Here is an 11,694-nt window from a genome sequence, read left to right as displayed (position 1 = left end):
CCAGTCCTGCCCCTGACATTCAGAGGCTCTGGCCTGGCCCTGGGTGGAAGGGTTCATTCCATCCATGACCTAAGAGCTCCCAGAGACCCCACCTCCTACAGGTTCCCTCTGCCCCCCAGTAGCACCAACCTAGGGACTGAGTATCTGACACATGGGTCTTTGGGCACTTTTGAAATGCAAACCACAGCCATGATGGCCCACCGGCACGTGTCTCTGAAGGGACAATGGGACCCAGGCCCTCCCTCTCCCTCCCTTTCTCACCAACCATGAGGTGACGGGCTCACCCACCATGAGCTCCTGCCATGATGCACTGGGTCAAAGCAATGGAGCCTGGAAGTTGTGGGCAGGAACCTCTGGATCTGAGTCAGAATAAACTCCTCCTCTTTTGGGGGGGTCGGGGGTACCGGGGATTGAACCCAGGGGCACTTGACCACTGAGCCACATCCCCATCCCTGGTCCTATTTTGTATTTTACTTAGAGACAGGGTCTCACTGAGTTGCGCAGGGCCTCACTTTTGCTGAGGTTGGCTTTGAACTTGGATCCTCCTGCCTCAGCCTCCCGGGCTGCTGGGAAGACAGGTGAGTGCCATGGTGCCCGGCAAACCCTCCCTGTTTTTATGTTGACTTTTCCCCAGTGTTTCTAGGGTGAAGGAAAGTTGACCAACACACCAGGTGCCTTGGGGGAGCTGCCAGCCCCCGGGGTGCAGGGCTGCCCACATCCTCAGATGTCCAGTGGGATGGACAGAGCAGGAGGAATAGTGATCTGTGGCCACAGCTGGGACCGGGGGCCCCACTTTCTGCAGCCTGTGGATACCCACTTCTGAGTCTCCCTGTCCAAACAACCTTGGGAAGGCGACAAGGGGAGCCGTTAGGAAGGACCGCTCCTTGTGCAGCGTTTGGTAAATTCGGCACCGCCTGTCATCCAGGGGGCAGGGCCAGGAGCAGCTCAGGGACTGGCTTCCCCACCCCCATGTGGCCGGGGCATGTCACCAGACCTCAGTGCTGGAGCCTCAGTTTCCCCATTTGTGGAACCAGCGCCTGCAGCTTTGGTCTGTTGTGAGGACGCATAGAAATAGGAGATGCAAACAGAGGGCACCTGGTGAGCAGGAGGAGCCTGGAAGGGCAGGGGACCTGAGTGACTGAAAGCAGGTGCCTTCTGAGCCCTGGTCCCCTCTAGGCATGTGTGAGGGAGCAGGCACTAAGGGGCTTCCTCGAGTTCTCCACCTGGAGGGAGAGGCAGCACAGACAAGACCATAAACCGGTTAAAATATAAAAAGGGCTGGGGAGGTGGCTCCGTGGTCGATCGCCCCTGAGTTCCATCCCAGGTGCCCTGCAGAACGCACTGCTGGGGGGAGCAGGCAGCAGGTCTCCTTGCAGCGTGACGTGGGGCTCCCCTGCTCCCCAGGGGGAGGGTCTCCACGTGGACTCAATGGTGGGTCATTAGACTTCATAACAGGTGAATGTTGACCCCATCCTGTTCCCGGTCCAGGTGCCTCTACCCTAATAACTGGTAAGGTAGATACTATTACTATCCCTGTTTACAGGCAAAGAAACAGGAAGAGAGGGACGGTCATTTGCCTAAGGCCACACAGCTGCTTCCCAAGAAGTGGGCAGAGAGGATCACAACAGTGTCTATCCAGATGGAGCAGGGCAGCATCCCATGGCCCCAGGGGCCTGTGCTTCCCAGGGAAGCCTAGGTCCCCTGCCTGTTGGGGGAGGGCAGGTTCCTGAACATGTCACTCACTGTCAGGGACCAGAGTGTTTGTCACAACTCAGGTACAACTGGAGAGAGAGGTCTGGAAAGATCTGTCCTCAGGGTGAATCCAAGGGGGGGCACTCAGCACATCAAGAACTCTAAAGCGGGACACCCAGCCCAGGGATGAGCCTGGCCCTGCCAAGTGTATTTCTCAAAGACGTCTCAAATCTCCATCTACACCCATAAGTCCAGCTTCTGCCTTATGGTCCAGTTTCACTTTTAAGGAATCAAAGCCTGCTCCACAGAACAGCCTGAGTTCAATTCCTGGCTCATCCTCTAAGCAGCTGTGTGGCCTCAGGCAAATGACCTTCCCTCTCTGTGCCTGTTTCTTCCTCTGTGAACGGGATAGTAATAGTATCTGCCTTACCAGGTTATTAGAGGAGCAGATGAGTCAATGCACGGGAAGCATACAGAATAAAACTTGGTCCTCTAGGCACTGGGTAAGGACTTGCCATATGGAATAACATTACCATTGGATTATTCTAGACTTCTGGCATCATTTAATGAAGTCCAAGGATATGAGTGTTTCTGCAAAGTATTTGCTCAGGACAATTAGTGAAAGGTGCTGAGTCCCAGGGGCTGCTCTGCAGGCTCCTTCTTAGTTCCTAAATCATCTCCCACTAACAGGGTGAGTGCCACAAGCCAACCCTGGACTCATGGTGGGGGGAGTTCACTACCCCAGCCCTTGATGCTGGACTTGGCGGTGTGATTTTCTCTGGCCAATGGGCTGTTAGCAGACAGCACGCTGGTGGAGGCCAGAAGTATTCTCCCTCTTCTGCACTGCCCTTGCCATCTGGGCCCTGGAATGAGACCTGTATGGCACACCTGAGCCCTGCACACCTGACCCCCACACACCTGCAGCCTACAGCTGAGCCCAGATGAGGTCAGCTGAAATCAGCACAAGACTGACCTCCCTGCAGACCCCTGAGCCAGAAAAATCAGTAAGTTCCGTGGTTCACTGTGAAGAAGGGAGCCCATTTGTTATGCAGCATTAGCATAGTGGAGACAGGTGAGCATGGGTCGGGCGTGCTAAATCAAGACCAGCTTCCTCTGTGGCTCCCCTTCCTTGGAAAACTAGCAAAGACATGTTCAGGTGGGGAAGTGGGGTTCAGTATATTTCTTGTTTGATTTGTGCTTCTGCTTCCCATTCAAAGTGGCAGGCTACCTTCAGGTAGGACAGTGACTCTATCCATCTCTAAGTGCCCTAGAGTCCAACTCAAAAGGATGGGGTGGACGCTTTGCATAAGAAAGCTGAGAAAGTGGTCCCAGGAGGAAGGGGGACTGGAGAGGGGTCATAAGGCTAGGTGACACGAAGGGCCCTTTCCAAACCAGGGTCCAGATGGGTTCCAAGATTGTCCTTGTGTGACTCCCAATTGGTAAAGAAGTCACCTCACTTAATAAAAATACCTTGGCCTCCTTACATTATCAGAAGCTTATTTGGGAAAGCAAGATTTTGTCCTGAAAGCTCTGAAGGCTGAGGCAGGAGGGTCACAAGTTGAAGGCCAGCCTCAGTGCCTTAGCAAGGGCCTCGGCAACTCAGGGAGACCCTGTCTTAATGTAAAAAATCAAAAGGCCTGGGTATGTTGCTCAGTGGTTAGTGCCCCTAGGTTTAGTCCCTGGTACCAAAAAGGAAAAAAAAAAAAAAAAAAAAAAAAAAAAAAAAAAAAAGAAAAGAAAAGAAAAAGAAGGAGAAAAAATCAATTAATTTAGAATAAAGAATAAAGGACAGGGACAGAAACCCTGCCCTCAGGGACCATCCTTTTTCTGTCCTGCACGTGGTAATTTGCCACTGTGTCAGGCAGATTTCCCCCACCATAACAACTACCTGAGATAAGCAACGCATCAAGAGAAAAGGTTCGTTCTGGCTCATAGTTGTGGAGTTTGTGGTGATGGCTGGGTGGACCTGCTATTCTCAGGCTCATGGTGGAAGTATTCGATGGAGCAGACCTTCCCACTTTGTGACTAGGGTGTGTAAAATAGAGAACGGAGGAAGAGACTGGGGTCCTGCAAGCCCCTTCCAGGGCATGCGCTTTCCAGGACACACCCCCTCCAGGACCCACCCCCAATGATCTAAAACCCCCTGACAGGCCCCACCTCCTAAGTTTCCACCATCCCCCACAGCACCAAGGTTGGGACCTTTCAGAAATACTCCAGATCCAAGCTTTGGCAGCCTTAGCTTTTATTTGTCCTCGATTTTGTACCCTAATTTTTAAAATTTTGAGACAGGGTCTCACTAGTTTGATAAATTGCTGAGGCTAGATTTGAAACTGCAATCCTCCTGCCTCGGCCTCTCAAGTCACGGGGATCACAGGCTTGTGGCCCCACGCCCCTCCAATGTTTTCTTTTCTTTTCTTTTTTTGTTTTTGGTACTGGGGACTGAACTCAGGGGCACTCAACCACGGAGCCACATCCCCAGCCCTATTTTGTATTTTATTTAGAGTCAGGGTCTCAATGAGTTGCTTAGGGCCTCACTGTTGCTGAGGCTGGTTTTGAACTGAGATCCTCTGGCCTCAGCTCCTGAGTCCCTGGGATGACAGACATGTGCCACTGCGACAGGACAATTAGGTTCTCTGTCTTTGAGCTCTGTGGCCTCCTTCAATCTCAGCACGGAAGGCTGAGGCAAGAGGAGTGTAAGAGTACAAAGCCAACCTCAGCAGCTCAACAAAACCTTGAGCAGCTTAGCAATGCCATCTCAAAATAAAAAAATAGAAAGGCCTGGGATGTGACTTGGCAGTTAAGCAGCCCTGGGTTCAATCCTGATGCCAAAATTGATTAAGTAAATTTAAAAATAATAAACTGTGACCTGCATCCCAATGTTCTCAAAAGGACTACCAGCGTTTCAACTATCACCTCCACCTTCTGGACTGGAAGAGAGGGAGAGCTCTGAGTGCCTTCCTTACAAGCTTTTCTGCAAAATTCATGTAACAATTTCTACTTACAAGTTACTAGAAAGAAGTTGTCACATGGCCATCCCACATGTTAGTAAGGCTAAAAAATACAGTATCTTTTCAATTTGGAAACACTGTTACTTACCCCCCCCCCCAAAAAAAAATGTACTCTGGACAGGAAGAAGAGGTGAATGAATATGCATGGGTATACATAGTAGCATCCCAATCCACAACACAAACCAAGGATCCAAGGTTCTTCCTCAATGAGGCATACTTACAGATGGATGATAATTTTGCAAGGTTAAATCTGGCATCACTATTCAAAAAATAAGCCTGAGCAACCCAGGGGGAAAAAGCATGTGGCAAATACAGGGCCTGGCATGTCTCTGGGCTCCAAGTCTATGACCTTTCAACCACTCGATGCTGGCAAGACTTGGCACCTGCCTTCCACTCTTATCCCAGCTTTTAACTTTGATGCTCCATAATCATTAATGCAGGTAACAAAATACTCCATTTTCATCCCTCCCAAGACATGCTGGGTTGAACTTCCTGGTCCTGAGAATCCCCTGTGCTGGGGTAAGGACATGGGAGTCATTCTGCCTCAGGAGCTGTGTGCAGAATCAGTGCACATCCATCCTGAGTTGAACACTACCACAAGGTCTGACACAGCCCACTTCTCTCTTTGCATTGGGATCAAGTACTTTCAGAAGGGTGACTCTCCATTATTCTGGGTCCCCAAGTGACCATGATGAGCAGAACTTCTTGCCTGTTCTAATGACTATGAGCACCAACAAGAAGCAAACTTTTGTTGTTTCAGTCCCAGATTTGGGGGTTGCTTGTTACTGCAGCATAACCTTGCCTACCCTGACCGATTCACAGGAGATTCTGGTTTCTTTGTCTGATTTCAAGATCTATGACCCAACCTGGAGCTGTTGTGCTATTGAGAATTCTTCAGTAATGGTCCCCATGAGCAAGTAGGATCTAAACCACCATGATACATTGGAATAAGAGAATCCAAAGTTCTGGTAGTTCTAGAACTGAGAGTCTTTTATTCAAACTAATTATAATAAGCTAAAACTAAAATTCAATTCCTCCTTTCCACCCTCCACATTCAACACTCCATTGCCATGTGAATCTAGTGGCCCCCTTACCTCCATGTTGGTAAGCACTGGTTCAAAATACTCCATACCAGTCTAGAGTCTTAGAAGATCAAACCAGACCCCCTAGAGCTGAGAAATGGTAGAATTTTAGAAATATAGGTTAGATCATTTTAGAATGTTGACATCTTAGTACTGCTGACTCCAAAGAAGGTCTTGATTTCAAAACAGGACAGCATGTCCTTGTTCATCTTGAAATAACCCATGTGACCATCAGAGTATGGTCACCCACAAGTAGGGCTCAGAAGTCACAGATCTTCATGTGATGCAGTATCTGGACGTGGATAAAGGGGTGAGAGAATGTCAGGGAAGCTCAGCTAGGGCCCACAACAGACAGCAGCCAGCAGGGTTAATTACTGGACCTGGTGCCCAGAGCTGGAGAGGAAATCAGCAACAGATTTTGAATGAGACATGCAAGAGAAAGAGAGCGTTCCCATGAGGTGGGACATGAACAGGGTGAAGGGTAATGTGACACACAGAGGACTCTGCAGCCAGCCAATCTCCAAATTTATTCCAAGGAGTTCAGCATGGCATGGGCAGATGCAAGCAATGGAAAATCCATCCCAGTCTCAGGGATTTTGCCTCTGATAGGGCGCTCCTGGAGATGCTGAGAAACCTTCCTTCTCTCTCCTTTTCTCCCATTGGTCGCAAATTGCAGCTGACCACTTAAAAACCCATCTCTTGGCCCCACCCCTTCTCCTGCCCCACTTCATCAACCAAAGTCTGCCCCCGGCCTCCCCCAGCCATTTCTCAGCCCCTGCCCCCACTGTCTTCACATTTGTTCTCTGTGTGGTGGAGCTTGCGAAGGAGCCAATTGGATGGGGACAGAGACTTGATGAAACCCTTCCAGTGACTTCCTGCTCCCTCCAAGCCAAAGCAGAAGCTCCTACTCTAGGCCCTGAGGTCTATTTCAACAGATGTGCCTCCTTCCCCCACCATGCTCCCGCCCCACCCCCACCTCTCCTTGGCCATCCTTGGATCCTCAGGTTATCCCCTCCAGTTCTCCCCATGTCCCTGCCAGAGAACCAGTAGTATTCTTTTTTTTTATTAAGATTTGTTTATTTTCACTTAATGAACTTTTTCAATTTCAGTATCCCATTTTGGATAGCCCTTTCCATTTAGGAGTCATGACCCCTTGGCTCTGATAGTTTCTCAGACTCTCACTGTTTATAATCACTTTGACAGTTTTAAGGCACACCTCATCTTGTACATTCATGGCCCCAGCTCTAGACTGAACCATTTTTCCAAGGATCTTTTTCTTTTTTGTAGAGAAACTAAGATCTGGATGCTAGAAGTGCTCACTGTTGTAGGGGTCTCATTGCTATGAGGACCTTTCAGTGTACTGTTAATACTTTGATTAAAACAACAACAAAAACTACCAAAACATCAAAATTATCAACAGCAAATTATGACATGCATTTAAAGTAGAAATGGATATAAAAGACATACCTAAGTGATCAGCTGTTTATTTAATTAATTTGAAGTAATATGTATACTCATACTGGAAGAATTATAGAGAAACAGTTTTTTAGGGTAATATCTATTTCATATTATCCAATTTTTTCTTTTTTTTTCCTCAAAGAGTATCTACTATTCTTAATAAAAAATAAATCAGAGCATTCAATTGAATAAGAGAACAAATGGAATGTTAAGAATTAACTGATTCATCACAAAAGCAATGAGCAAATGAAATAATGTTAATAAAAATTTTTAAATAAAATCTCTTAAAAGAATTTTAAAAAACAGCAGTGCAGAAGATAACATTAAATTGTTTCACAATTGCACACATTTTAACACTTTCACATTCTTTTTGGAGTCCAGGCTTTAAAATTTGGAACCATGTTAACTTACAGGCAAATAAAGATTGCAGATGAACAGATTCTACAGAGTTACACAAATTGGAAAACTATTTCTTCAAATTCTTATGGTTAGATAGTAGTTCAATGATTTTAAAGAATCAAAATAATCTGAATAATTTTTGCTTTTCAGTTACATATTCAAGAATAATACTGGAAAAATGTGTGCACATTTAAGTGTACAGTATTTTCATAATGTCATGTCTCTGGTACACCAGCTCACATGTATTTAGTAACCATGGTTCTGTTACCACATATTTTGGACTTTTGCCGGATATCTCAGAATGAAGACAAGTGAAGCAAAAAATGTTTAAAACATGAAGCCAAAATAATCATCTAATCCAAGTAGGCATTCATTTTGTTAATTACTTCAGTCACCAGGAACCAGGTCCCTTAAGTGGTAGTACCATCATTTTCTTTCTTTTGGTACCAGGGATTGAACCCAGGGGCATTTACCATTGAGCCATATCCCCAGCCCATTTTAATTTTTTTTTTTTTTTTTTTTTTGAGGCAAGGTTTCATTAAGTCTCTTAGGGCCTCACTAAATTGCTGAGTTTGGCCTCCAACTTGTGATCCTCCTGGCTCAGCCGCCCGAGTTGCTGAGATAATAGGCATACACCACCAGGCCCCGCAGTACCTGCATTTTCATTCGACAAAAATTACAATAGTGCAGTTACTATGTATAATTTTGATTCAATGTGATGAAAGATATGCATTTGATTTTCAAGATTAAAACATTAAGCTATGGAATTATGTTCTGCATAAAGGAGTATAGGATATCTTACTCATTCCTTACTGTCTTTTCTTACTAAAAACTAAAAATATTCAGCTGAGTTGTTACAGATAAATGCTTGTAAAGTGAGAACTCTGAGAAGAACTCAGAAATTCTACCTTATTTAAAAATTGGGTATAGAAATTGCTTGCCTGAATTTAGATTTGCCTCCTTCCTTCTGATGGAGTATGAGATAATCCTGGACTAAAAATGCACTACTCTGAAAGATAACTGTTTAAAAGACATCTGTAGAAAACCACCTATGTGGTCGATGTTCTTATGGAGGCCAGTTATTTCCCAGTTATAAAGTTTCATAATTAAGGACTCACAGTGCTATAAGTATGTTACCCAAAGATATTTCCTTTCTTTAAGTCCCCAGATAATTTTCACCAAATTTATCCCTGGATTTCCAGCACATAACAAGGAACAAAACTATGAGAGAGAGAGAGAGAGAGAGAGAGAGAGAGAGAGAGAGAGAGAGAGAGAGAGAGAGAGAGAGAGAGAGAGAGTGTGTGTGTCTTGGCATTTCTTATTTCAATATTAGTTTATATTGTATGATAAGGAGTTATGTGAACTTATCCTTGTGTAACTGCTTTTATAGTTGGCCTTAGCTGTTAAAATTGTACACAAGGAAATTTGGAGTGTTGTAGTACTTAGTTGCAAATAACTTTCCATCTGGTGTTGGGTCAGAAAATGCTATTTCATTGGTGCTGAGAAAACAGCCAAACATGAAGCAATTCCTGACAGTATCCACCAATCGTCTTGCAATGCGCTTTCTTCTCTGCAGTCTGAAAACCCAGATTCTACTTATCCCACAAACTGCAGGTTCAGGCACATTTGAACATTGCCAAGCTCTGGGACATTCTTTAGAGCTTGAGGATTCTGGGCCACTTGATTCAGACAAGAGACGGAAGGCCTGTTTGATGGGCTCTGCAATTAAACACCCAACTACTTTCTTCTCATCAGATATAAAGAGAAAAGTTTTGGTTTTGTTTGGACATTTGGGAACAACTTGCTGGAAGCCCAACTCATGATCAACAAGTTCTTGGACATCTTCTACCTTTCTGAGAGCATAAGCTGGATCACGTGATAGGACCAAGACAATCTTCCCATCCCAAAACTCTGCTACTCCCCGTTCTTTTTTCCAGCCTGTATATTTGATTCCCTCCAGAAATCTGTGGTGATACTGGACATGCTGCATTTCATCTTCAGGGTTGGAAGTAGTATAGATCATGCCACAAGATTTACAGATAGTAGCACCAAAATGTTTCTGACCTGCATCAATGATAAGCTGGTCATTTGTTTCTTTATTTGTATCTCTGGTATTCAGATTTTTCTGTGTATTGGTCTGTTTTGAGAAATTAGTACAGCTGATGGATCCCACTGAAGACAGTTCTTCAGCTAGAGATCTATTTGTATTGATTGAAGATACACTGAAGGTGGGATAAACGATGGACTCTGGAGAAATTGTCTTGTTCTCACCAAGAGAATCTTCTGAAGAAAAATGCTTATTTTCATCAAGTTCATATTTTTTGAAGAAACTACTTCACCTGATGAATTCTTCATTAAATCCACCTCCTCTTTACTTTTTCTACTCAGCTCCATATTCAACTTCTGTTCTAGTAACAAGCATTCTGGCTCTTGACTTTTCACAGAAGTGTTTCTTTCACATATAGTCTCAATCTCAGACTCTTTAACCACATCTGGTTTATTTTTTGGGGGGTAAGTTCCAATGATGGCTTATTTTCCAGAGGCAATTTTCTAAGAGAAAGATTTTTTCTACTAACAAAAAATGCTGCTCCACCCGGAAGTGTAACTCGAGGCTTTATTTTTTGGCTTAGAACCCGAGGAGCATTTAGGTTATTTTCAGCTAAAAAACAATTATTCTCTTTTTCCACAACTGGCTTATAGGATATCCGATATTGCTTGGAATGTTTAGAATTTCTTGATATAGGCTTGACGTGCTTATAACTTGGTTGATACTTAGCAGTTAAACTCTTCTGTGTTTTTTTTTTTTGTTGTTTCTCTTCTTGGTGCAGACTGGTTTTCCCTGCATTTTTTCTGTTATTCTGGGAAAAGATTTATCTTCATTATTAGATTTTAGATAAGTGGATCTACTCTCTCTTATCAGCTTTCTTTCCAGTGGATTAAGGTACCACTTATCTTTATTGTAAAAAGATACAGTGGATACAGCAGATTTAAATGGTGAGCTGTGATTTGCAGATGGCAATCTACTTTTTTTAGTTGTCTTGAGTGGACTTGAAATGAAATGGCCATGTTGGGAAAAACATAGCTTTTCTTCATTTTTATCACTGTTTTGACAAGTGTGTTTTTTATTTGGTGATGGAAACAGATGTTCAGTAAAGTCCATAATTAATTTCTTTGAGGAAGATAAGCTGTCACAGTTCAAAGAATGCCGCTTCCTCTTCCTTGGAGTAAAAGTTGCCATCTTAATTGAACCCCGGTGTTCCGCAGAGCTCCAGGCTCTCCTTCAGCCGCTACCCTCACAGCAGGGGCCCGCGCCCAGGCCCGGAGACCTCTCCCCAGTCGTATTCTTATCATCTCATTTTATGGATGAAGAGACTAAGGGTTGGTGAGATAAGTTGTTTGCCTGTGGCTCCTGGATAGAGGAAGTGGACTGAGCAGCCCATGCCCTGACCAGCTGCAGAGTCCACACACATGCTGCATTTGAGGGGTGAGGGAGGCTTTGTTAGGTACTATTTTATGCATTAAGTAAATTGAGCTTCACATGAGTGAAGCTCATGAGTGCCAGATCAGTTTCTTGTTCATTTCTACATTCCTAGCACTCAAGCCAAAGGCTTATATTGCTGTGTGTTGAATGGGTGGAAGGATGGGTGGGTGGATGGGTGGATGGATGGATGGGTGGACAAATGGATGGATGGGTAGATGGATAGATGGGTGGATGGATGGATGGATGAGTAGATGGATGGATACATGCATGGATGGATGGATGGATGGATGAATGAATGGGTGGGTGCATGGAAGGATGGATGAGTAGATGGATGGGTGCATGGATGGATGGATGGATGGATGAATGGATGAGTGCATGGATGCATGCATGCATTGGTAGGTGATGGGTGGATACAGAGATGGATTTGTAGGTGGAAAGGTGGGTAGCAGATGATAAAATGGATGGATGGATGGATGGATAGTCAGATGGGTAGTTCACTGAATGAATTCGTAGATAGGTAGGTGGGAAATGAATGGATGCATGGATGCATAGGTTGGTATTTAGATGAGTAGAT

General features: G+C 44.9%; 1 protein-coding gene across 1 annotated transcript; it reads right to left on the bottom strand.

Moving 5' to 3' along the window:
* Positions 1-8,926: 8,926 nt before the first annotated feature.
* Positions 8,927-10,969, bottom strand: LOC306652220 (N-acetyltransferase ESCO2-like). Its single transcript, XM_079125214.1, is given in 4 exon segments — positions 8,927-9,958; positions 9,961-10,147; positions 10,150-10,443; positions 10,446-10,969. Coding segments are annotated over 4 exon segments (1,836 nt in total). The 5' UTR covers positions 10,878-10,969; the 3' UTR covers positions 8,927-9,035.
* Between the last annotated feature and the right edge of the window lie 725 nt (positions 10,970-11,694).

The sequence above is a fragment of the Sciurus vulgaris genome (genome assembly GCF_902686455.1).
Source record: "Sciurus vulgaris genome assembly, contig: HiC_scaffold_146_arrow_ctg1, whole genome shotgun sequence".
NCBI lineage: Eukaryota > Metazoa > Chordata > Mammalia > Rodentia > Sciuridae > Sciurus > Sciurus vulgaris.
The sequence above is the reverse complement of the archived record's forward strand: the minus strand, read 5'-3'. Positions and strand labels throughout refer to the sequence as shown.